Genomic DNA, 24,401 nt, shown 5'->3' on the forward strand with positions numbered 1-24,401 from the left:
GAGATGCAAGAAAACACAAATAGGCAGTTAAATGAACTCAGAAACACAATCAAAGAACAGCATGAGCATTTTACGAAAGAGATTGAAATTTTAAAAGAGAACCAAATAGAATTTCTGGAGAATAAGGACTCAATAGAAGAAATTAAGAATGACATAACCAGCTTAGGTAATAGAGTTGATCAGATGGAGGAAAGAATCAGTGACATTGAAGATAGCAACCTGGAAATTACACAGATGGAAGAAGAAAGAGACTTGAGACTTCAAAGAAATGAAAGAACTCTACAAGAACTTTCTGACTCCATCAGAAAGAGCAATATAAGAATAAGGGCATACCAGAAGGAGAAGAAAGAGAGAAGGGAACAGAGAATATATTCAAACAAATCGTTGATGAGAACTTCCCAAACTTGTGGACAGAATTGGACCCTCGAATCCAAGAAGCAAACAGAACACCTAATTACCTCAATCCCAACAGGCCTTCTCCAAGGCACATTGTATTGAAGCTGTCTAAAATCAACGACAAAGAAAGAATCCTAAAGAAGCCAGAGAAAAGAAGACGGTAACTTAAAAAGGAAAGCCCATTAGATTATCATCAGATTTTTCAGCAGAAACTCTACAAGCCAGGAGGGAGTGGAACCAAATATTCAAACTATTGAAAGAGAGAAATTATGAGCCAAGAATAATATATCCAGCAGAGATATCCTTTAGATATGAAGGAGGAATAAAGACCTTTCCAGACATACAGAAGCTGAGGGAATTCTCTAATACACGACCTGCACTACAAGAAATACTAAAAGACGCTATTTGACCACCATCAACAGGGACAATTTGTGGCAACCAAAACATAAAAAAGGAGAGAGTAAAGGCCTGAACCGGAATACGGGAATGGAGAATGTAAGCGTGCTGAAGAAAATGGAATACTCTAAATATCAAACTTTCTTTTACATAAACTTAAGGGTAAGCACTCAAAAAAAATCCAGAACTGAAATATATACTGTAGTAAAAGAAGAAACAGAGGGAGCCATCATAGAATACCACCACATAGAAAAAATAGACAACAACAAAAAGGCAAAGAAATAATGGAGACATAGACTGACCAGAAAACTAAAGATAGAATGACAGGATATACTCACATATCAATAATCACCCTAAATGTAAATGGACTGAACTCACCAATAAAAAGGCACAGAGTAGCAGATTGGATCAAAAAATTAAACCCAACCATATGTTGTCTCCAAGAGACACATCTCAGCTAAAAGGACAAGCAGAGACTCAAAGTGAAAGGGTGGAAATTGACATTTCAAGCAAGTGGTACCCAGAGAAAACCAGGTGTAGCCATAATGATATCAGATGAAACAGACTTCAAGGTGAAAAAGATAACAAGAGACAAAGATGGACATTTCATAATGGTGAAGGGGACTATACAACAAGAACATAACAGTCAACAATATTAATGCCCCCAATCAGGGAGCACCGAAATATACCAAGCAACTACTAACAGAACTAAAGGGAGAAATTGACCAAAACATAATTATGCTTGGGGACTTAAATACATTATTGACAGCTATGTATAGATCATCCAAACAGAAAATAAATAACGAAATAGCAGCCCTAAATGACACATTAGATGAAATGGACATAATTGACATTTATAGAGCATTTCATCCTAAAACATCAGACTATACATTGTTTTCTAGTGTACATGGAACATTCTCAAGGATAGACCATATATTGGGTCATAAAATCAGCCTCAGCAAATTTAAGAAGATTCAAATCATACCAAGCATATTCTCTGGTCACAAGGCTTTGAAATTGGATATCAACGGCAAAAAGAAAGCAGGAAAAAACACAAATACATGGAGATTAAACAACATACTTTTAAAGAATGACTGGGTCAAAGAAGAAGTTAGAGGAGAGATCAAAAGATACATAGAAACAAATAAGAATGAAAATACATCCTAACAAAATTTTTGGGATACAGCAAAAGCAGTTTTAAGAGGGAAATTTACCTCATTACAGGCCTACCTCAAGAAACAAGAATACTCCCAAATAAATAGCCTCATGTTACACCTTAAAGAACTAGAAAAAGAAGAACAAGTGAAACCCAAGGTCAGCAGAAGAAAGGAAATAACAAAAATCAGAGCAGAACAAAATGAAATAGAGAACAAAAAGACAATAGAAAAAATTAATGTGACAAAGAGCTGGTTCTTTGAAAAGCTTAAGAAAATTGACAAACCCTTGGCTAGACTCACTAAGATAAAAAGAGAGAAGACACTGATTAACAAAATCCGAAATGAAAAAGGGGAAGTTATCACGGACACTACAGAAATACAAAGGATCATCCAAGAATACTATGAAGGACGATATGCCACCAAATTCAATAACCTAGAAGAAATGGACACGTTCTTAGAAACATATAGCCTTCCAAGGCTGAACCGTGAAGAACTGGAAAGTCTAAACAGACCGATCACCAGTAATGAAATTGAATCAGTCATCCAAAACCTTCCCAAAAGCAAAAGTCCGGAACCAGATGGCTTCACTAGTGAATTCTACCAAACCCTTCAAAGAGGATCTAATACCAATCCTGCTGAAACTCTTCCAAAAAATTGAAGAAGAGACAGTACTCCCTAACTCATTTTATGAGGCCAACGTTACCCTGATACCCAAACCTGGTAAGGACAGCACAAAAAAAGAAAACTACAGACCAATATCTCTGATGAATACAGATGCAAAAATCCGAAATAAAATTCTAGCAAATCGAATACAACAATGCATTAAAAAGATTATTCATCACGACCAAGTGGGGTTCACCCCCGGGGCCCAAGGATGGTTCAACATATGCAAATCCATCAATGTGATACATCACATAAACAAAATAAAGGACAAAAATCATATGATTATATCAATTGATGCAGAAAAATCATTTGACAAGATACAACATCCATTTATGATTAAAACACTTAATAAAATGGGTATAGAAGGAAAATACCTTAACATAATAAAGGCCATATATGACAAGCCCTCTGCTAATCTCATAATTAATGGTGAAAAACTGACATCCTTTGCTCTACGTTCGGGAACACGACAGGGCTGTCCCCTATCGCCTCTGCTTTTCAACATAGTGTTGGAAGTCCTTGCCAGAGCAATCAGGCAAGAGAAAGAAGTAAAAGGCATCCAAATTGGGAATGAAGAAGTTAAATTATCACTCTTTGCAGATGACATGATGCTATATATAGAAAACCCTAAAGACTCCACCAAAAAGCTATTAGAAACAATCAACGAATACAGTAAAGTTGCTGGCTACAAAATCAACGTACAAAAGTCCATTGCTTTCCTATATACTAACAATGAAATCTCAGAAAAAGAAATACAAAAAACAATTCCTTTTGCAATTGCAGCATAAAGAATAAACTTAACCAAGGATGTGAAAGACCTATATGCTGAAAACTAGAAGACATTTTTGAAAGAAATTGAAGAAGACACAAAGAAATGGAAAGACATTCCGTGCTCATGGATTGGAAGAATCAACATAGTTAAAATGGCCATATTACCCAAAGCAATATACAGATTCAATGCAATCCCCATCAAAATCCCAATGGCATATTTTAAAGAAATAGAACAAAAAATCATCAGATTTGTTTGGAACCACAAAAGACCCCGAATAGCCAAAGCAATCTTAAGAAAAAAGAACAATAATGGAGGTATCACACTTCCTGACTTTGGCTTGTACTGCAGGGCTACAATAATCAAAACAGCATGGTATTGGCAGAAAAACAGACACATAGACCAATGGAATAGAATTGACAACCCAGAAATAAAACCACATAAATATGGACACATAATTTTTGACAAAGGAGCTAAAAACATACAATGGAGCAAAGACAGCCTCTTCAATAAATGGTGCTGGGAGAATTGGATAGCCACGTGCAAAAGAATGAAACTGGACTGCTATTTGTCACCATGTACCAAAGTTAATTCAAAATTGATCAAAGACTTAAGCATAAGACCTGACACAATAAACTGCATAGAAGAAAACATAGGTACTAAATTTATGGACCTTGGGTTCAAATAGTATCTTACGAATTTGACTCCAAAGGCAATGGAAGTAAAAGCTAAAATAAACGAATGGGACTATATGAAACTTAAAAGCTTCTACACAGCAAAAGAAACCATCGACAAAATAAAGAGGCCACCAACTGAATGGGAGAAGATTTTTGCAAATAGTGCTTCCGACAAGGGGCTAATATCCAGAATATACAAGGAACACATGCAACTCAACAACAAAAAAACAAACAACCCAATTGAAAAATGGGCAGAGGACTTGAAGAGACATTTCTCCAAAGAGGACATACAAATGGCAAATAGACATATGAAAAAATGCTCAACATCACTAATCATCAGAGAAATGCAAATCAAAACCACAATGAGATATCACCTCACCCCAGTCAGAATGGGTATCATCAACAAGACAAATATAACAAGTGTTGGAGAGGCTGTGGAGAAAAAGGAACCCTCATACACTGTTGGTGGGAATGCACATTGGTGCAGCCATTATGAAAGGCAGTGTGGAGGTTCCTCAAAAAATTACGAATAGAATTGCCATATGACCCAGCAATCCCTCTCCTGGGTATCTACCCAAAAAATCTGAAAACTTTTATACATAAAGACACATGTGCTCCAATGTTCATTGCAGCTTTGTTTACGGTGGCCAAGACATGAAACAACCAAAATGTCCTTCGATAGATGAATGGATAAAGAAGTTGTGGTATATATACACAATGGAATACTACTCGGCGGTAAGAAAAGGTGATATAGGAACATTTGTGACAACATGGATGCATCTTGAGAGAGTAATGCTGAGCGAAATAAGTCAGACAGAAAAAGCAGAGAACCATGTGATTTCACTGATATGTGGTATATAAACCAAAACAACAAAAGAACAAGACAAACAAATGAGAAACAAAAACTCATAGACACGGACAATAGTTTAGTGGTTACCAGAGGGTAAGGGGGGTGGGGGGTGGGAGATGAGGGTAAGGGGGATCAAATTTATGGTGATGGAAGGAGAACTGACTCTAGGTGGTGAACACACAATGGGATTTATAGATGATGTAATACACAATTGTACACCTGAAATCTATGTAATTTTACTAGCAATTGTCACCCCAATAAATTTAAAAAATAAAAACAAAACAAAAGAAAACTGAAAACAACACAGGAACAAGACAAACAAATGAGAAACAAAAACTCATAGACACAGACAGTAGTTTAGTGGTTACCAGAGTGTAAGGCGGGTGGGGGGTGGGAGACGAGGGTAAGGGGGATCAAATATATGGTGATGCAAGGAGAAGTGACTCTGGGAGGTGAACTCACAATGTGTTTAATAGATGATGTAATACAGAATTGTACACCTGAAATCTATGTAAGTTTACTAACAATTGTGACCCCAATAAACTTTAATTAAAAAAAGGGAAAAAAAGAATATTATGTATATGAAATGTGTGTATAACATGTCTCTTAGGAGACAGGTAAGACTACACACTAAAATGTAGAGAAAAGTGATTTGTAGAAATTCATAAGGTAATAGACTTTGTTGCAGAGCAACTTGGGCGATCTCATGTGCATGTTGCAGGAGCAAACACAAATGCTTTTATTGCCTGAGAATGAGGTTGCAAATCCTTCTTTGCAGAAGAGGTTATAGAATGCTGCTCTGTGTAACCAGAGATCCTACATAGGACTGAACGATTTTGCTGTCCACTCGTGTTTTATGTGTATATATACTTTGACTGCAAGTTTGGTTTCACACTCCCGTTGGCCACCAGGCCAGTGCTGCCATTCTGTCCTGTTTCCTAAGCACACTGAAAAATCTCCCAACTATGTTCTTTGATTTTTTCCACCTGGCCCGCCACCTGCTGGCTTGACATTGTATTATAACCCTTGACAGTGATTGGGGCTCTGCCTCTAGTGTTTCTGGCACCTTGGTTCAATCCAAGAGGCAGGTAGAGTGGGGAGAGCAGTATTACTGTAAAAACACAAGACATACCAAGACTTGGCTTAGGGTGTGGAGGGGGTGTGGAGTTTTGTCTCTTTGTGGGTTTGTTTGGCATTGATAGGTTTCACAGTGGTGTGGTTTTACTGTTGCTAGCTGACTGAATTCCGGAAAATGCTGAAGAGATGGAGAGAGTTGTTCACAGGTGCCCACTTCACTGTATTTGCAGGAGTTGATTGAATACAGATGATCCTCCTGCCCGTCTCTTCATTTGTAAAGTTCTCCCAGTAATGGAGACATTGTGGGATCACATGTGCAGAAATTTCTACAGAGGAACTTTATGTACCTAATCCAGAGATGCCTGTGCAGTGGGTCTGGATGTACAGCAATAAATGTGTTGTGAGAGTGAGAGCATGCATGTAGCCTGCTGGACCTTTTTTCCTTAATGGTTAGCATCAGTAAATGAGTAGGATAAGGAGATTTTAATGTGAAGCTGCTGTTCATGATTTTGTGTGTAGTGAGTTGACTGTAGTAGGTTACCATTGTCTGTTTAAAAACAGAAAACCTGTAATTTATGTCCACTGTGTACTGTATTGTATTTACTTGGTACAAACCGTGTGTGTGTGTGTGTGTGTGTGTGTGTGTGTGTGTGTGTTAGAATACAGACCGTCTAATTCGGATTTTAAAACATCAGTTGTTTGTCTTTACTAACTTGCCATTAGCTTGCCTTCTGATTTTCCACACCTGTATAACCCATGTCCCTGCAGCTTAATAATAGTAACTGCCAACATTCATTGAGGATTTACTGTGTAATAGGCACTGTTCCCAACATTTGATATTTATTATCTCATTTCATCCTTTCTGCAACAGATGCCATAGATACTATTGTTATTAAGTGTCTGTGAATGGAAAACTGGAGTAGAGAGCTTAGTGACTGGGAGAGAGTGGCAGAGCCAGGGTTCCACTTGTGCTTCCATCGGTCCATCCCCTCCGTGTTGTGTCTGGTGACATGTCACAGAGCAGCAAGCCTCTGGAAGGGAGGACTGGACATCTGCAGAAAGCGGCAGGGCTGTGGTGAGTGTCAGAAGTTCCAGACTGACCAATACTGGGGGGCGGCATCTGTGATATGTAGAACAAGGTGTGTGATACATGAAACGATGCTTAAATGAGTATTTAGAGCAAGTAGCAGAGCCGGCACTGCAACCCATGAAATAGTAGCTAAAGGTAGCTTAATATGAAAGATGTATCTAAACATGGTATTTAAGTGTTTTCAGAAAAATCACAGTAGCCTTTCTGAAGTGATCAAGAATTAGGTGTAACCTTTCCTGGACAGAGGAGTGTCTTATATAGACTGCCAGGGAAAAGTCGAGAGGGGAAATGAGCCCAAAACTTATTTGAATTTTACAGAATGGGAGTTGGCGTGGATAGCAGCAGTGTAATATCTAAATTAACTATGACAGCTACTAATACAGTTGAAGACAACATGAACAAATTATCATTGACTTTACAATTTGTGAAATACTGGTATGTCAGCATTAACTCAAGAAACTGATATTTAGGAAACTTTGTTGGAAACAGTTGTGTTTTTCTTGGTGTGGCTTTCTGTAAGTTGGTACCTATATAAAAATACATTTCTCAAACTGCCTTATGTGTGTTTCCCCCCAACAGAGTATCTTTAGCAAGTTGACAGAATCTATTAAGAATATTGTGCCACAATGGCTACAGAACTACTTCAGCAGGAATGAACATGTATGCACCTGCTCAGCAGTTAGAAGAGAGGAACCACAGGGGCTGGAAAATAGAGAAGATGACCATCTGATATGTGCTGATGAGGAGAGCGCTAATATTCACGATGGCAGAATCACTCCTGAGCCAACAGTCAGTAACACGGAAGGTAAATAGGGCGTGGGTATTGTGTTTTGAATGCTGGGTTTCGTGCCTGAATTTTAAATATTTTTATATTGTCTGATGTGGTAAATCTAACTGAGAAGTAGGAGGAGAATAGTGATCAGATTCCAATTAAATAACTTTCTCATTTATCGGCTTTCTGATTATAGTTAAGGGAGTCAGATACACTATATCAGTTAAGAGGGCAAGCTCTGATGTTAGACTTTGGGTTTGGTTTTCACAGCAGCAATCGTTAGACATGTGGTTTGGGGAAGACAGTCTCCTTTCTCTTGTGTAGCCTCATAAATACTTTTGAAAACAGTAGTACATGCAAAGCCCTCAGAGTAGGCCCTGGCGCTAAGGGAGCGCTGTGTAGACATCAGCTCTTACACTGACACTGTGGTACTGCCTCCCACAGCACAGGAATTTGGGTATGGCGGAACTGCAGTTGGTTTCTGTCCTCTGCAGTGCGCCAATGGGGCATTTCATTCATCGTGTCGTTGAGTGACCAGGCATGTTAAGGCTTGACCGGTTTTGGATCCACTTCCAGCATTTGTGTCTGTGTGTGTTAGAATACAGACCATCGAATTTGGATTTTAAAACATCAGGTGTTTGTCTTTACTAACTCTGCCATTAGTTTGCCTTCTGATTTTCCACACCTGTATAACCCATGTCCCTGTAGCTTAATAATAGTAACTGCCAACAGTCATTGAGGGTTTACTGAATATTAGGCACCGTTCCCAACATTTGATATTTATTATCTCATTTCATCCTTTCTGCAACAGATGCCATAGATACTATTGTTATTAAGTGTCTTTGAATGGAAAACTGGGGTAGAGAGCTTAGTGATGGAGAGGGTGGCAGAGCCAGGGTTCCACTTGTGCTTCCATCGGTTCGTCCTCTCCTTGTTCTGTCTGGTGAATGTCACAGAGTGGCAAGCCAATGAAATGGAAGACCGGATGTCTGCAGAGTGCAGCAGGGCTGTGGTGACTATCAGAAATTCCAGACTGACCAATACTGAGGGCCGGCATCTGTGATATGTAGAACAGGGTGTGTGATACATGGAACGATGCTGAAATGAGTATTTAGAGCAAGTAGCAGAGCCGGCACTGCCACCCATGAAATAGTAGCTAAAGGTAGCTTAATATGAAAGATGTATCTAAAAATGGTATTTCATTGTTTTCAGAAAAATCACAGTATCCTTTCTGAAGTGATCAAAAATTAGGTGTAACCTTTCCTGGACAGAAGAGTGTCTTATATAGACTGCCAGGGAAAAGTAGAGAGGGAAAATGAGCCCAATACTTATTTGAATTTTACAGAGTGGGAGTTGGTGTGGACAGCAGCAATGTAATATTTAAATTAACTATGACAACTACAAATACAGTTGAAGACAACATGAACAAATTATCATTGACTTTACTAGTGTGAGATCAATAGTATTTGGTCATTGATATTTTCATTTGTCATTGTGACTATGGGAGAGTAAAGTGGTTTGGGGCATCTTTTATGGGATAGTTCAGTAGAGGACTGTGTTTAAGAGTTAATTTCCAAAGTACATTATTATCAGTATTGTTACATCTGTTTACAGGTATGTGGACACACTTTTTCTCCTAGCAATAACATAGCCTTTTCTTTCTAGGGCATCACTTTATGGGAAGAATAACTTTATAAAAATGTTTAGGGTTAGGTAAGGTCAAGATGTTATATGACTTAAAAAGAAGTGACAGCGTTCTGCCTGGCGACCACGGCAGCGTCCTTAGCAGCGGCAATAGACGCGAACAAAGGCGGTGACTGCGTGGATGGTGACGTCGCCCGGGTGGGCGTTGTGCGCATAGTGGAGGGTTAGGCGGTAGCGGCGGCGGCTTTAACTGCGGCAGCTCGACTAGGGCGACGGGAGAATCCCCGTGACCGGCGGTCGAGTTAGGCAGCGAGCGTGTGCATCCGCTCTCGCTGTGCTCTGCGGAGCTTATCGTAGATACCGTGCGACACGCAGGGGAGGTGGTGCGCGAGGGGCTGCGGGAGCGGAGCCCGCTCCTCGGCTCCTGTAGCGCCCACCTCCTTCTCTGCTGCCAGCACGCGTTTTGTCACCTCGGTGCTCGCAACTTCGCGGTACCTGTGGGTCTGTGCCCCCGTGTGGGCAGCGCAGACGGACTTTTGGGTTGGGGTGGGCGGGGGTGGAGGGCTTTAAAGAGGCCGCCTCTGCTTTCCCCGCCCCGTAGCGGGAAGGAGCCGAGGCTCCGCCATGGCCTCGGGGGCCGGAGGAACAGGAGGGGGCGCTGGCGGCGGCAAGATCCCGACGAGGCGTTGCCACCTGCGGTCATTTCAACCTTACGAGCTGGGCGGGCAGAGGCGCCAGGTACTAGACAGCGACTCCCTGTGGTGCAGCGGGTGGGGAACTAGGCGGGAGGGGACTGGCGGTGAGGGGCCCTGGCTCCCCAGGTGGATGAGTAGGAAAATGTTAACTTATTTTAATAAAAAATCTCTTACAAAACTTTTCAGTGATAATAAGGTGGGAAGTACGTGTGTCGCTTAACCTTGTTAAAAAACAAAAGTATAGCAAAAGGGTGTGAGAAATTGTATACTCTTAAAGGTAGACTTCCTAGATTGCTTTATTCTGGATGATCAATATTGAACACTAACGTGTTTGCCGATATTAAATTGTATCATTACAAAAAAGAACAGCGTTTTGAAAGTAAAGATTTGGGGGAAATGTTTAACAGTAAAATTGTTACTGGAAAATGACCTTGAATCTCGGCTCTTGTCTTCTTGAAGGAAAAGACTTCAATCAAGAGAAAGTTTGTGCAGTATTATTAACAGCAGAACTTTATTAGTAAAAGAGTATAGTCCAAGATACGGAGCAGGCTGACCGGAGAGGGAAGCAGCCTCACTTTACATTGTGTGAAGGCTTTTATTTCTATGGGTAGGATGGCCTCACCCTCTCCCTTCTCTTATCTCTCTTTCTTCCCTTCTCTGGCATTTAGCAATGCTTTTCTATGATTTAGTGGCATGTGTAAGCACACCCCATTGATTTAGGGGCATGTGAAACACATCCCCTTGGGGTATGTGAAAACCTGTAATCCTGGGCTAGTAAGGTATTGGTGGGCCCGACAAACAGGATGTGTACTCTGGTAACAGGATGTCTTCCTCTCTTCTACTGCATTTCTTTGATTTAGGGGCAAACACATCCCATCAGGGTATGTGTAAGCCTGGAATTCCGCTGGGCAGCTGCAAGGGGTCTTGACCCAAGTAGGAGCTGCAGCAAAGGGCTTTCTAACCGGGGCGAAGTTCCTCCTGCTCCTGTTCTTTTCTATCTACCTACCCTATCATTCCTCCCTCAAGAGTTTGAGACCCTGAAGTCTTTTAGGAAAGTGATGATGCAACTCTTCTGTATCTACTTCCTGCTGAAAGGGGCAATGTTGTAGTCAGGGTCTCATCCTCTTGCTCTCTGTCAGGAGGAAGTAGATGGTGTCCCCATACTTTCGCATATGGGAGGCGAAAGCTGCAAGTGATGGTGTTGAGAGGAGACTGGTGTAAATCTGAGACATCTATTTCCAAAAGAACAGGTTGGAATCTCAGGAGGACCATCATTTTTGAGTGCAACTACTGTAATCTGGACGATACTAATTTGACAAATAGTTTAAAAAGACATGGGCCAAAGAGTAGTAGAAGTAATATACAAACTAAAGGCCCTAATAAGGGTAGAAACGAAGTCATGGAAGGTAGATTGCCTTTTATGCCTGCCAGATGGACTCAGTCGTTGGATGCTCCTTTGCAAAATTGTGAGGCCTTTGTCCAGTCTGATTATACATCCTCTTAATATCTCTATTCCACTTGACTAGTGGCATTTATATAAGTGTAGCACATCTTATAATAACTGCACATATCCCCTTTGTTCAGCCAATAAGTAATCAAGGGCTATTTGGTTGTCAAAGACAGCATTTGCAAGCGAATCGAGGGAGTGTTGGATGTTCTGGAGGGCCTCTCCAGTGTCTGGAACCAGGGCAGCTATGAACTTTGTTAGGTTGGTTAAAGTAGCCTCGTGATAGGCAGCGCCTCCCCGAGGGGCTGCTAGGTCTACGGCAACCCCAACACTCGCTAGAATAGGTCCTATCGCCCAATTGGGTTGGGGGTAAGTGATGTTATGAACAGTGATCGATATGCCCCGAGGGCTTCAAAACCCTAAGGTGCATTGTCCTTCAGACTGAGAATTGTCGGTACATGGGTAGGCCAGGGCTATAGGAGGGGTGATGATAGACTCCATTTGGCAACTTTTCATTGGGTAGTTCATTTTGAGGAGGACCACAGAGAAATCGATACCCTGGGCGGGGGGTATAAGCCTGATATGGGGAAGAGGAGTTAAACCATGTAGCCCCAAGGAGGGCGACGTGTAAACCTGGGCCCCAAGGAGGATCTGTATTGCAATGGGGAGATAGAAGGCCTTCCTTTAGTTCAGGGCCCCATCAGTACCCTTCCTGCTCTTGGAGGTAGGTAGTCAAGTTTCTGAGATGTGCACCGATTCCTGGGGCTTGTATTTTGCTTGCCGTCATGAGCTTTGTGACTAGCTGGACAGCAGAAGGTAGCATTTGGAGTGCACCTTCTAGATATGTCAAATGTAATGGGCTAACAGGGTGAATGGACAGATGAGATGTAGCCTCCCTCGTGGTATATGCAGAAGTGATTGACTAGATGTGGATGCACAGTTGAGGGCTCTGACCCTAGTTGCATCAGACCCGTTAACTAGCAGGGTGAGCTGAATGCAGCCCAGGTTTGTAGCTGCGGGTTCTAACCTGACAACCAAGGGAGTTTTCTTGGGGAACTCCTTGGGGACCCCAAAAGAAAGGTGAGGCTGGTATTAAAACAGGCAGGTTGAAAGTGGTGAGAGGAAGGGTGCTTCCAGGCTGCCTGTGGCATATCCAGTAGTCAGAGAGGCCATTTCCCTTTGCATTTATGATGGAAAAGTATACAAGGGTGTTAGTCTCCCATTCCTCCGAAGGGGCTGGGAACGTAATGGAACTAGGAGGACAAATATCATGTTGAGGATTTAGTCTAAGTATATAATTATTTAATGGAGTACCAGAAGGACACAGGTGGCAAAAGAAAGAAAGAAAAAAATGGAATTAAGAGAAAAATCGGCCAGTAGATAGCAGTAGGGGGTTAGTCATCAGTACTTAGTGGCACTTTCTTGAACAGTAACTTGAGGTCTTCTAGAACCTCGCAGGAGGACTGGGATCCAGTTGGCAAGTCTTCTCCTTCCTCACCTTTCCAGGGTTTGATCCGAGAGTGATGTGTCCAGCTTGAGACTCCTGGTACCTTGACAGCTGTAGGGGTACAAAGTGACACAGTGAAGGGGCCCTTCCAAGTAGGGCTCATTTGGGATGTGGGACAGCATCTTCCCAAGATCCGATGAGTATCTGGTTGCCAGGTGAGGGGTGGGTTCTGTGATGCAGGCGAGGGCAGAGCCTTTTGTCCACAGGCCCTGAGGGCTTCCTGGTACTGCCCTAGAGAGGTGACATATTGAAGGAGGTTTGTAGCTCCTGAATGTAAGAGCATTATCAGATGAAAGGCAGGCCTGTGGGCGTACATGAACCTGCAACAGATCTATTGGTAGAAGGTTAAGCCATGGTTGAGAGATTTCTTGAGAGAGCTTTCTCAGAGTCTTTTTTAAAGTCTGGTTTTCTCGTTGTACATTTCCGCCAAGGCACAGGCCAATGGTAAAGAATCGGCTGAGTATGAGTCCAAATCTAGGGGCTCTATTCATCTCCACAACTGAGCAGGTTTCAGAGGAAGTAGGTCCAGAGTGAGTGACTGAGACAGAATAAATGGCTCCCATATCAACCAGGAAATTAACAGGCTTATCTGTCACATCAAAGGCCACCCGCAGTTCCTCTCCTGTGGTGGAAACAGCCTCTTTCTTCTTGGGAGCCTCTGGGCACATCAGGCCTTTCAGTCGATCACAGCTTTTGGGGGGAAGGAGTTGGTCCCTGTTTCTTTGGAACAGGGGACAGTCCCTCCTCCAGTGCCCCTTAGTTTGTGCAAGGGACACAGTTGCCTTTGGAGGATGAGACCACTCCAGTGGTATGGTGCTTTCACATCCAAAGCAGGCTCCTTTACCTAGTGTTCCTTTTCTGGGGTTTCCAGCATGTCCCTGAGTTGGCGCTAGCCTTGGCCTGTCTGTAACTGCAGTTCAAAGTCTGGCCTCCTTCTTGCCTCGTTTCCAATGTCATTGTTTCTTTCTTACCTTATTTTCCCTGTCTCAGTTGGTAAATACATTTAAACAAATGTCCTGACCTTGTCTAGGATCTGAGCCTTCTTATGAAGATGCACCAATGGGTCAGAATTACTATAATAACCTGTCAGTCAGGGCAAACATCAGGCCAAGCTTCCTTACACTGGCCTACATTTGACATAGAGGAGGGCACATGAACTCAAGCAGTCTCAAAATATAGAAGGGTACTTAATGATTAGCAAAATGTAGTCCTTCTATTGTGGAGAAACGAGGGATCTAATTAAGACAATATAAAACGGAAAATTATCCTGATGACACATATAATCTTTGCTTTTCAGGCAGAATACTTTTTCATCATGTCAGTAGCAGACCAATAGTCTAACAAACTTCATCTTACCTAGCAGAGAGAGAAAATTGATCTCTAATTCTGCACCAGCTTACTTTTGATATTTACATTACTTAATTAATCATAGTTAGCTTAACTGAACATAGCATTCTCTCAAGATTTCCTTCACAATGTTCCTAGTCCTCATTAGTGTGTCTCTTCTCATTCAGAAATAACCATTCTCGGGACAAACTACTTTCTTTTAGTTCCTCCAAAAATGTGGTTCCATATCCTGTACCTTCTTTGGAAACACACAGTATTTTTATATAAATTAGAATTCATCTCCCTCGGAACGTTAATTTCTCCTGGCAATCAAAAAAGCAAGCAACAATATTTCCATTGGCAAATCCTGCTGATGTCTGGTGTAGACTGAGTAATGAACGGGTTTCGGAGCATTAACTCCCCATCAGGAGAATCAGGATCTATGTTTAGTGAGAGACTCTCTGAGTCGTTCCACAAAAGCCGTGGGGTTCTCAGAGGACCCCTGGTGAATAGTAGCTAGCGTCTGGTAATTAATTGGCTTAATCTTACTTTGCCTCATGCCCTCAGTTAAACAAAAGGTTAGATGATTTCCTTGCCAAGTGCCCTCAGGGGAGTTATAGTCCCAGTTGGGGTCAGTGCTGGGTACAGCCATGGCCCCTATTGGACAAATAGGGTTAAGTCATATAGAGACCATCTGCGTAGCGAGTGGCAGCCTCTATAATTGTCTCTGTCTTAGAGAGAGTTTGTCCCATGATGACAGGAACATTTCTCCAGGAGAGGTCAAAAGTAAGAGCGAGCCTCTGGAACCCAAAACCTGTTGATTTGAGTATCTCCCTAAGTCTGTCTTTATTTGGAGGAGGTCCTGCATGGAGAAGGGGTCCTGCACTCCCCGGAGCTGCCTATTAGGCCTCAGTTTCCTGCCTCCCCAAGGGGGCAGATCTTTGGGGCATAGGGGAACCCTGGGTATGGAGGCAAAAGCCCTTGTGAGTTTGAGGAGGGGCAGCTAGGAGGGGCTGTCTCCTCTGGTCCCTTAGGGAGAGGGGGGTCACAGGACCTCTCCTGGGCTCTATCCGAGATCAGAACCACTGGGTGGATGAGTTCATACGGCTAGAACTGTAGGGTCTATCTTACAGGAGTGACAGAGATCCAAGTCTTCTCTGAGGGCCTTAACGGCCCGTACATACGGCACTTCTGTCCGTTTTTCTAGCCTGTGACACAAGAGATCTAATTTAGGGTGGTATTATAGTTTAAAGTGCTGTTTCAGGTCAGCTTTCTCCATCATCTAATTTACATTGAGGCCAAATCCTATTGCAGAGGAAGATGAGCCTCTTCTTTAGCCCTCAGGGTCAAACTTGTTCCAATGTAGTAGAATACAGAGCAGTGGGGATTCTCGAAGGACAGAGACTGGTTACCCTTCTATAAGAAAAGACAGAGTGGGAGATAGGGAATAGGGTGTCTCTTCTCCATCCCCCATCTCTGAAACACCTTCTGAGACAGAGCATCCACTGCCTCCTCAGACCTTGGGATGGGCCTGTACCCATCTGTCCCTGAAGCTATGGACTTATGCGCATCCCTAGCGTGTGCTTCCTCATCACGGCCCCCAAGCTCTGGACTTACGCGCACCTTACCGGTGCCTGCTGGGGAGCGACTCCTCTGTCTTCCCCCTCCCCTTTGTAGTTGGGAGGGACGAAACCCCAGGCCTCATCTTTGTCCCTTTCTCTTTAAGCGCTCCTTGCTGGCTTCCTGAAGCAGCCAGCCTTTTAAGCACCCGTTACCCTGAACTCTGGGATGGAGCCTATATCTTCTGGCTAGTTTGTAGCCATTCCATCTTTGGTAATCTGTCCAGATCTCTGAGAAGATCCTATTCATAATGACCCTCAGAGCCTTTTCTTGAAAGGACTGTTTCAATTGATCAGTCTGATCATTTAGGAGGAAATAGAGTAAAAGACTTGTTGCTATTAATCCCTGCAAAATACTCCCCCTTGCTTCGAACACACTTATCCCATCATTCTTGCCACTTTCTGAAGCAGTTCTGGAAGTCCTCTTTTGTGAGTGTCTTTAGTTGTGTAGTAGTCCTGGCTCCCAGATGTCCTGAATCGATTCAAAACGTGTACCTTTCGTGGTCATTCTGACTTTGGGGAAGAGTCAGAGGTCCCATAGTGCCTGATCTGGTGAATAAGGTGGATGAGGACACACCGTAATATTTTTATTTGACAGAAATTGCCATACCAGAAGTGATGTGTGACATGGAGCCTTTCTACTGTGATCATAAAATACGGTGAATTGTTGCTGCCTAGTGCCATCCAACGGAAAGGCAGGGATCTTCAATATGGAACGTGGCATGTCGAACCTTACTAACAGTGTGTGACAACTTTCAACTTGTTCATGGCAGTCAGTAGGGTGTGAGCTACGGTTGAGAGAAGGTGTGTTTTAAAGTGTCCTGTAACTCATTCTCCATCATGACAATACTGTGTGTCACACATAGCTTCTGGTATATTGCAATTTTTGTCAAATAAAAATGTCAGGGTGTATCCTCATCCACTTTATTCACTGGCGACTTCTGGCTCTTCCCCAAAGTCAAAATGATTCAGGAGATCAAGGCAGCCATGACAGCGCACCTAAACACACTCACAAAAGAGGACTTCCATAACTGCTTCAGAAAGTGGCAAAACGATGGGATTAGTGTGTTTGAAGCGAGGGGGAGAATTTTGAGGGGGATTAATGGCAATATGTCTTTTACTGTAATATTTTTTTTTAATTTAAACATTCACCATTTTGTGTGATCACACCCCATAGATATTCCAGTTTGCTTGATTTCATTTATCTTTTCTGTAGTATGATTTAAGAAATAAACTCTTATATCCAATTTCAAACAGATTGTGGATGAAAAGTGGCAATATCTTATAGGTAACTGAGGGGGTTAAACTGCTTTGGCCTTTTAGTGGGTCTCCTGTGGCTAGCTTACAGGTCTTTTAGGGACTCCTTTTCTTGTCCTCATTGTTTGCGTCCTGTTGATTTTCTGTTAGCCACCTCTGTGATATGGATAACTATTAAAAAATGTAAGAGACTAAGCCAGGTCATGTTTCTCCTTCATGCGTTAGTGACAGAGTTGAAGGAAGTGGAAATCTGTGGCCCATTGTAGTTTTTTAATTTTTCACCCAGAGTAATCCTTAAGCCCACGTTTTTTGGCTCAATCTCTTGAAGTTGAGAAGGAAATTGAAAAGTGGACTTTTAGTGGCTAGAAGGATTTGGACGGGGTAGACTGGGAAAGCTTGGCTGCTGACTGCCTCTCTGGGGGTTGTAAAATATGACAACTAATAGCTTAGATTTGTAGGTTAGTTTCAGATTGTTTAAAACTAGATTCAGTATAACTGCATTAGAATTTGAATACTTGATTCCTTTTCTTCCCCTCATGGAAATAACTGAGTGTTAAAGTCAGAGTAGATTTGCATTGTTAAAATAAATAATGTTAGAAGGGATATATTTAAAAACTGGCAATAACTGAAAGATTACAATGGCATCGAGGTTTTTACTCTAGTGTTTTTATAATAGATATTTTTTAAGTCTCACGTGAAGTCTTGGATTCTTACCTCTTGTTTTCTTTACTTGGGCTTGGATGGAGCAAGGGGGAACACTGATTACACAGACTATATGAAATAAGAGTTTCCAAAAGTTTGGGAAGCAGAGTCTGGTGGCATGGGAGTTCAGTAGGTAAGGAGAATGTGCACAGAACCATGGACGAGAACTAAGGGTAGTGACGGTCCCCAAGGACATAACGGCCGCTGAAAGAGCAGATAAAAATCAAAACAGCGGTGTATTCTGGGATAATGGGGCTCAGGAACCTGAAAGCTGATTATGGATTATGTGAGGTCGGACAATTATGTTCACAAACTAATCCTTGAAAAAGTGCTATATACCTCATTGATTAGTATCACTATGGTCACCTTTGAAGTACTCCCCTTGGGAAGCTATGCACCAGCACAAGTGCTAGTCCATCCTTCAAATCAATTGTGGAACTCTTTTTTTCTGGAATGGCCATCAGAGCTGTCATTGTATTACCCTTGATGTCCTGAATGTCATCAAAGTGTCTTCCTTTCAATATGTCCTTTATCTTCGGGTAAAGAAAAAAGTCATTGGGGGCCAGATCAGGTGAGTAGGGAGGGTGTTCCAATACAGTTATTTGTTTACTGGCTAAAAACTCCCTCACAGACAGTGCCGTGTGAGCTGGTGCATTGTCGTGATGCAAGAGCCATGAATTGTTGCAGAAAAGTTCAGGTCGTCTAACTTTTTCAAGCAGACCTTTCAGCATTTCCAAATAGTAAACTTGGTTAACTGAATATCCAGTTTTGGTACAAAGTCACAATGAATAATCCCTCTGATATCAAAAAAAGTTAGCAACGTAGTTGCAACAACTTGGTGAACTTACTTGTAAGACTTTCTATTTGATATTTATAGTTAGAGAAGCAGTGAAGTTATTTGAGAGAGGAGATTTCATAGTTTGAGTACTACTATTTAATAGAGGGTAATGTGAAGAAGAGAGTTGCACAGAACTGAAGTCAAGGAAACTAGTAAGAATAGTTTTCCTACTAGTCAAGAAAAGTAGGAATGGCTTTCTATGAAGTCAAGAAAACTAGTAGGAATAGTTTTCTGTGTAAGAAGAAGGAAGACTGTATAGTAGTGATAAAGGAGTTGGTCATGTTGGAGAGATGTCTCTAGTTGTTCTGAGATTTCCAATTGGTGAAAAGATATATAGGAAAAGAATATCTTTTTCATATGTATAGGAAAAGAAATGTGGTTTGAGTTAGGACTGCAGAGCCTTGCCGCACCTCAGCCTTCTTTCGTTAATCCTTGAACTCAGGTGAAATGGAATTTGAAAAGCTAATGTATTCAGCGCGTCTTAGACATTGATTGTGCTTAATATGTGTGTCGTTGACTTGATTTTACTTCTGGCCCCCAAATTGAGTACTGTAATCTCAGTGGAATTTTTTTGCTATGTTTTGCTGAATGCGGAATATTGGGAGAAAGGACCCAAACACTTAACCAGTCCTAGTTTGAGGACTTAGGGTCGCTTACCCCACAGAGGTGCACTGAAATGTAGGGATGTTGTTTTCTTCCAATGGTTCCGGGTCAGTTTTATCATCCGTATTACTTTGTACTGTGGAGCTCTTGATGCTGTCATTCATTGTACCACTAGTAACTCCTCTTTTTCTCACTGTAATTTCCTGTACTGAGCTGCTGTGGGCTGAGATAGATACGTTGGTTAGATTTTAATTAAGAAAAGAGAAAGTCTGCAAGCGAAATTCATGAGCTTTAGGGAATGAGCTTTATCATATCCATTTTGACTGTTCAGTTTTGTGTGCTGATTATTCTCCACAGAAATCTAACGCTGCCTCATAAGTGACCTATGGTATGCATTTTATGTCTTCATCTATAAAGTGACCCTGTTAATAACAACTTCATAAAATTATTGTGAGGAGTAAATTGAATAAGATTTATAAACCGCTTAGAATAGTGCCTGGCACGTAGCAAAGCTACAGTAAATGTTAATACTGATAGTTGTTTCACCACATTTTTCTCCTTTTTTTAAAGTTACCATAATAAAATTATTTCCTCAGATTTTCAGGCAACACTTGATAAAACGAAATTTTACCATAAAAAAACAAGAGATTATTTCTTGAGTTTCTTATGTTGGATTAATTGTCTATTGTCTGTCTTTTTGAAAAAGAGTCTCCTAGTTTTGTCTAGATTTTTATTCTTTTAAAAGACTTTGCAATAAAATAATTGCTTGAGGAAGCTATTGAAGGTATTCTTTGTATTGCTTCTTTAATATGCTGGGAGCAAAATGGATGCCTTTTCTCTGGGATTATAACATTTTAGTGAATATCTCATTACTAAATTTAAAGTTTATGTTACTCATGGGATGGCCTATTGGAGATTTTTAAGGATTAGAATAATATGGCTATTTGGGGGTAAGTATTGGCTCATGGATACATGCTATGGAAGAAAAAAAAAGCAGGAATTTCATAATGTCTGTACAATCTGTGAAATGCCAGTATGTCAGCATTAACTCAAGAAATTGAATTTTAGGAAACTTTGTTGGAAACAGTTGTGTTTTTCTTGGTGTGGCTTTCTGTAAGTTGGTACCTATATAAAAATACATTTCTCAAACTGCCTTATGTGTGTTTCCCCCCAACAGTGTATTTTCAGCAAGTTGACAGAATTTATTAAGAATATTGTGCCACAATGGCTACAGAACTACTTCAGCAGGAATGAGCATGTATGCACCTGTTCAGCAGTTAGAAGAGAGGAACCACAGGGGCTGGAAAATAGAGAAGATGACCATCTGATATGTGCTGATGAGGAGAGCGCTAATATTCGTGATGGCAGAATCACTCCTGAGCCAACAGTCAGTAACACGGAAGGTAAATAGGGCGTGGGTATTGTGTTTTGAATGCTGGGTTTCATGTCTGAATTTTAAATATTTTTATATTGTCTGATGTGGTAAATCTAACTGAGAAGTAGGAGGAGAATAGTGATCAGATTCCAATTAAATAACTTTCTCATTTATCGGCTTTCTGATTATAATTAAGGGAGTCAGATACACTATATCAGGTAAGAGGGCAAGCTCTGATGTTAGACTTTGGGTTTGAATTTTCACAGCAGCAATCGTTAGACACGTGGCTTGGGGAAGACAGTCTCCTTTCTCTAGTGTAGCCTCATAAATACTTTTGAAGACAGTAGTACATGCAAAGCCCTCAGAGTAGGCCCTGGCGCTAAGGGAGCGCTGTGTAGACATCAACTCTTACACGGACACTGTGGAACTGCCTCCCACAGCACAGGAATTTGTGTACGGCGGAACTGCAGTTGGCTTCTGTCCTCTGCAGCGCACCAATGGGGCATTTCATTCATCGTGTCATTGAGTGACCATGCATGTTAGGGCTTGACCGGTTTTGGATCCACTTTACAGCATCTGTGTGTGTGTGTGTGGAGGGGGGGGGTTACAAATAGTAAATAGCTTCAGTATATCCCATGCATGTGGCAAATTTGGAAATGCTACTCTGTCATTTCACGTTACATACTTTTTACAGCTTTATTGAGATCCATGTCATATAGGCTTGAAGTAACGCATTTAAGGTGTATAGCTCAGTACCTTTCGACATTTTTTTGAAATACATTACCAACACCCACCTGAACCTTTCTGTGGTAGATCAGTAACAGGAGTGCTTCCATGTCATTTTCCTCCCTGAGCATCAAATGGGCCCCCAGCCTCTCTCTTTCTCTGGATTAGAGACTTCTCGTATGCACCAGCGTGTATCCCCAGGTTCTGACACCTTCTTTTCCATCCTCATGTGCTTGCTTGTGAGGGTTTACTAACTTGAAGAATTTAGTGTAGGTGTCAGATGAATGGAGAGTTTGTCATTTCACATCTGTAAATTCCATTTAGGTGTGCCATATTTTTCTTGAAATAACGGAATTAATTCATTGGTAACCACAGTCAATTCCAACTAGAATTTTATTCATTATATTACTGAGGTTGTAAGGACCTTTTCTGTTGTATGTATGTGATACACACCATCAATAAAAAAATGGAAGGGTACAACTGACAGTGAAAATTTTATGATATTTTAGATCATCTCACACTGATTTACTGAAAAAAAAAAAAATTAGAATTTAGCTTTTTCCTGTCTGGGGAGCTCCTTATCTGTCCTTAGATTGTAATGATAGACTTGGTGGGTAGAGTATCCTTTGTTGTAGTTTTTTTTCTTTTCATCACATTGAATGTTTTGTGCCAGTTCCCTCTGGCCTGCAACATTTCAGTTGAGAAATCAGCTGACAGTATTTTGAGGGCTCCCTTATAAGTTACTGATTGTCTTTCTCTTGCTGTCCTTAGGATTCTCTGTTTATCTTCAACTTTTTTATTTAAAGTATAATGTGTCTTGGTGTGGGCCTGTTTGGGTTCATCTTGTTTGGGTCTCTACGTTTCCTGGACATGTATGTCTACTTCCATCGCCAGGTTAGGAAATTTTTCAGTCATTACTTCTTCAAATAGGTTCTCAATCCCTGGCTTTGTTTCTTGTCCTTCTGGTAACCCTATGATGCAAATGTTGTTATGCTTGATGTTCTCCCCGAGGTGTCTTAAACTAGCCTCACTTTGTTGGATTCTGTTTTCTTTTTACTGTTCTGCCTGAGTGTTTTCTGCTACCTTGTCTTCCAAATCAATGATTCAATCCTATGTTCCATCTAATCTGCTGTTGAGTCCCTCTTGTGTATTCTTCATTTTAGGTATTATATTCTTCACTTCTGACTGCTTATTTTTTATGGTTGTTATGTCCTTTTCTTATGCCTGATAAAGCTCAAAATGATCATCCTGTTGAAGTTCTCACTGTGTTCCTTGAGCATCTTTATAACTATTGTTTTGAACTCTGTATCTGGTAGGTGCTTGTATCCACTTCATTTAGTTCTTTTTCTGGAGTTTTCTCCTGTACTTTCATTTGAGACATGTTTCCTCATTGTGGCTACCTCTTTTGGTTTCTATTGGGTAGATCTGCTATGCGTCCCTATATTGGCCAGGTGGCCTTATGTAGTAGGTGCTCTGTAGGGTCCTGGAACAGTCTCGCTGGTAACCGGCTCTAGGTGCTCCAGGAGTGTCCCTTGTGTGAATTGTGTGTGCGCTCCTGTTATAGTTGAGGCTTGCTTGCTGTTGGCATTAAGTGGGTACAATTTGCCCTCTGGCTGATTTGTTGTGGGGTTCGCCATGTCCACAACTTATGTGCTGTTGTTCAGGGGGCTTACCTCCCTGAGTGGGAATCCCACTGAGGGATTCAGCCCTGTGGGCTCTGGTGCCCTTTGAGACTGCTTTTTTGTGTGCTGCTTATGGGACTAACTGGGTATTGCGCTGCTGTGTTCTGAAGCCAACCTCCATGTATGTTGGTCTGGGGGCTCTTAGGAAGGGCTCTGGTGCAGGCTGATTACACCCAGTGCCTGTGATCAGCCAGGGACTACCTTATAGGAGCTACAAAGTGACCTGTGGATGTTTGCTTTCTGTGCTAAATTTGGAGGCATGTGTGAGAGGCCACACTGTGATCTGAGGATAGCTGCCACAAGTACTGGGCCTGGGGTAGCTCTTTTCAAAAGCCAGGATGCTGTGAGGCCTGCTGCTACCTGCCAACTTTCTTAAGGTTCAGAAAATGATGAAGCCTTGTGTGGTACACAAGTTGGGTGATGCAGGATCTCAGGGAGTCACTAGAGTGGGCGGAGTTGTTGTCACCAGGTTAATGTAGATTCTGACTTGGTGCCAGGGCTGAGCCTAGAGCTACTCAGCAAAAGTCTTAGAGCACACCGAGGCCAGTTGTAGACCGCCTGGTGTACTCAGACTCTGATAGCTTTTCAAGAAAGAGTTCAGTTTGGGTGGGGCTGTCTGTTCTCTGAGGAAGTGCCTCTGGTGTGGGGGGATTTGGTGGGTAGGGTCCCAGTAGAGCCCACCAGACCAATTCAGATTCAAATTTCACCCTCTTGGGGGAGTGCTAAAGAAAGGAAAGATGGTGTCTGACAGCTGGCTGCATGGGAAGAAGATTCTACACAGGGAAAATGTTGATTGTCCTCTCTCACCCTTGCCCTGAAGCACAAACCTCAGTCTGCCTCCCATATGACTTTGATGCCCCCTGAGTCACTGTCCCTTCACTGGATCCCAGCTTGAGAGCCTTGTAGTGAGAGCGTCTGTGCATGGGCCCCTGCAGAGGATAACTGGGTTTCCCACAGCCTTTTTCGAACCCGGTGGTCAGAATCCCCACTGTTTTTCAGAGCTAGATGTTGTAGGGGCTCCTCTTCCTGGCTGGATAGCCTGGTTGGATCTGGGATACCTCATTTATTTGGGGGACATCTCCTTGGCCAATATCCCTCCTGATTCTTGCCTGTCACTTGGAGGTTGAGGCCAG

General features: G+C 41.9%; 1 protein-coding gene across 1 annotated transcript in view; it reads left to right on the forward strand.

Moving 5' to 3' along the window:
- The first annotated feature begins 9,580 nt into the window (after positions 1-9,580).
- The window catches only part of LOC109453332 (nuclear pore complex protein Nup153), a 215,911-nt gene continuing 201,090 nt past the window's right edge, over positions 9,581-24,401 (forward strand). Inside the window, exons 1-2 of the mRNA XM_074337062.1 lie at positions 9,581-10,229; positions 20,663-20,888. Of these exons, the coding sequence (XP_074193163.1) occupies positions 10,116-10,229; positions 20,663-20,888 (340 nt within the window). The 5' untranslated portion in view covers positions 9,581-10,115. The remainder of the gene's footprint in view (positions 10,230-20,662; positions 20,889-24,401) is intronic.

The sequence above is a fragment of the Rhinolophus sinicus genome, linkage group LG06 (genome assembly GCF_036562045.2).
Source record: "Rhinolophus sinicus isolate RSC01 linkage group LG06, ASM3656204v1, whole genome shotgun sequence".
Classification (NCBI taxonomy): Eukaryota; Metazoa; Chordata; class Mammalia; order Chiroptera; family Rhinolophidae; genus Rhinolophus; species Rhinolophus sinicus.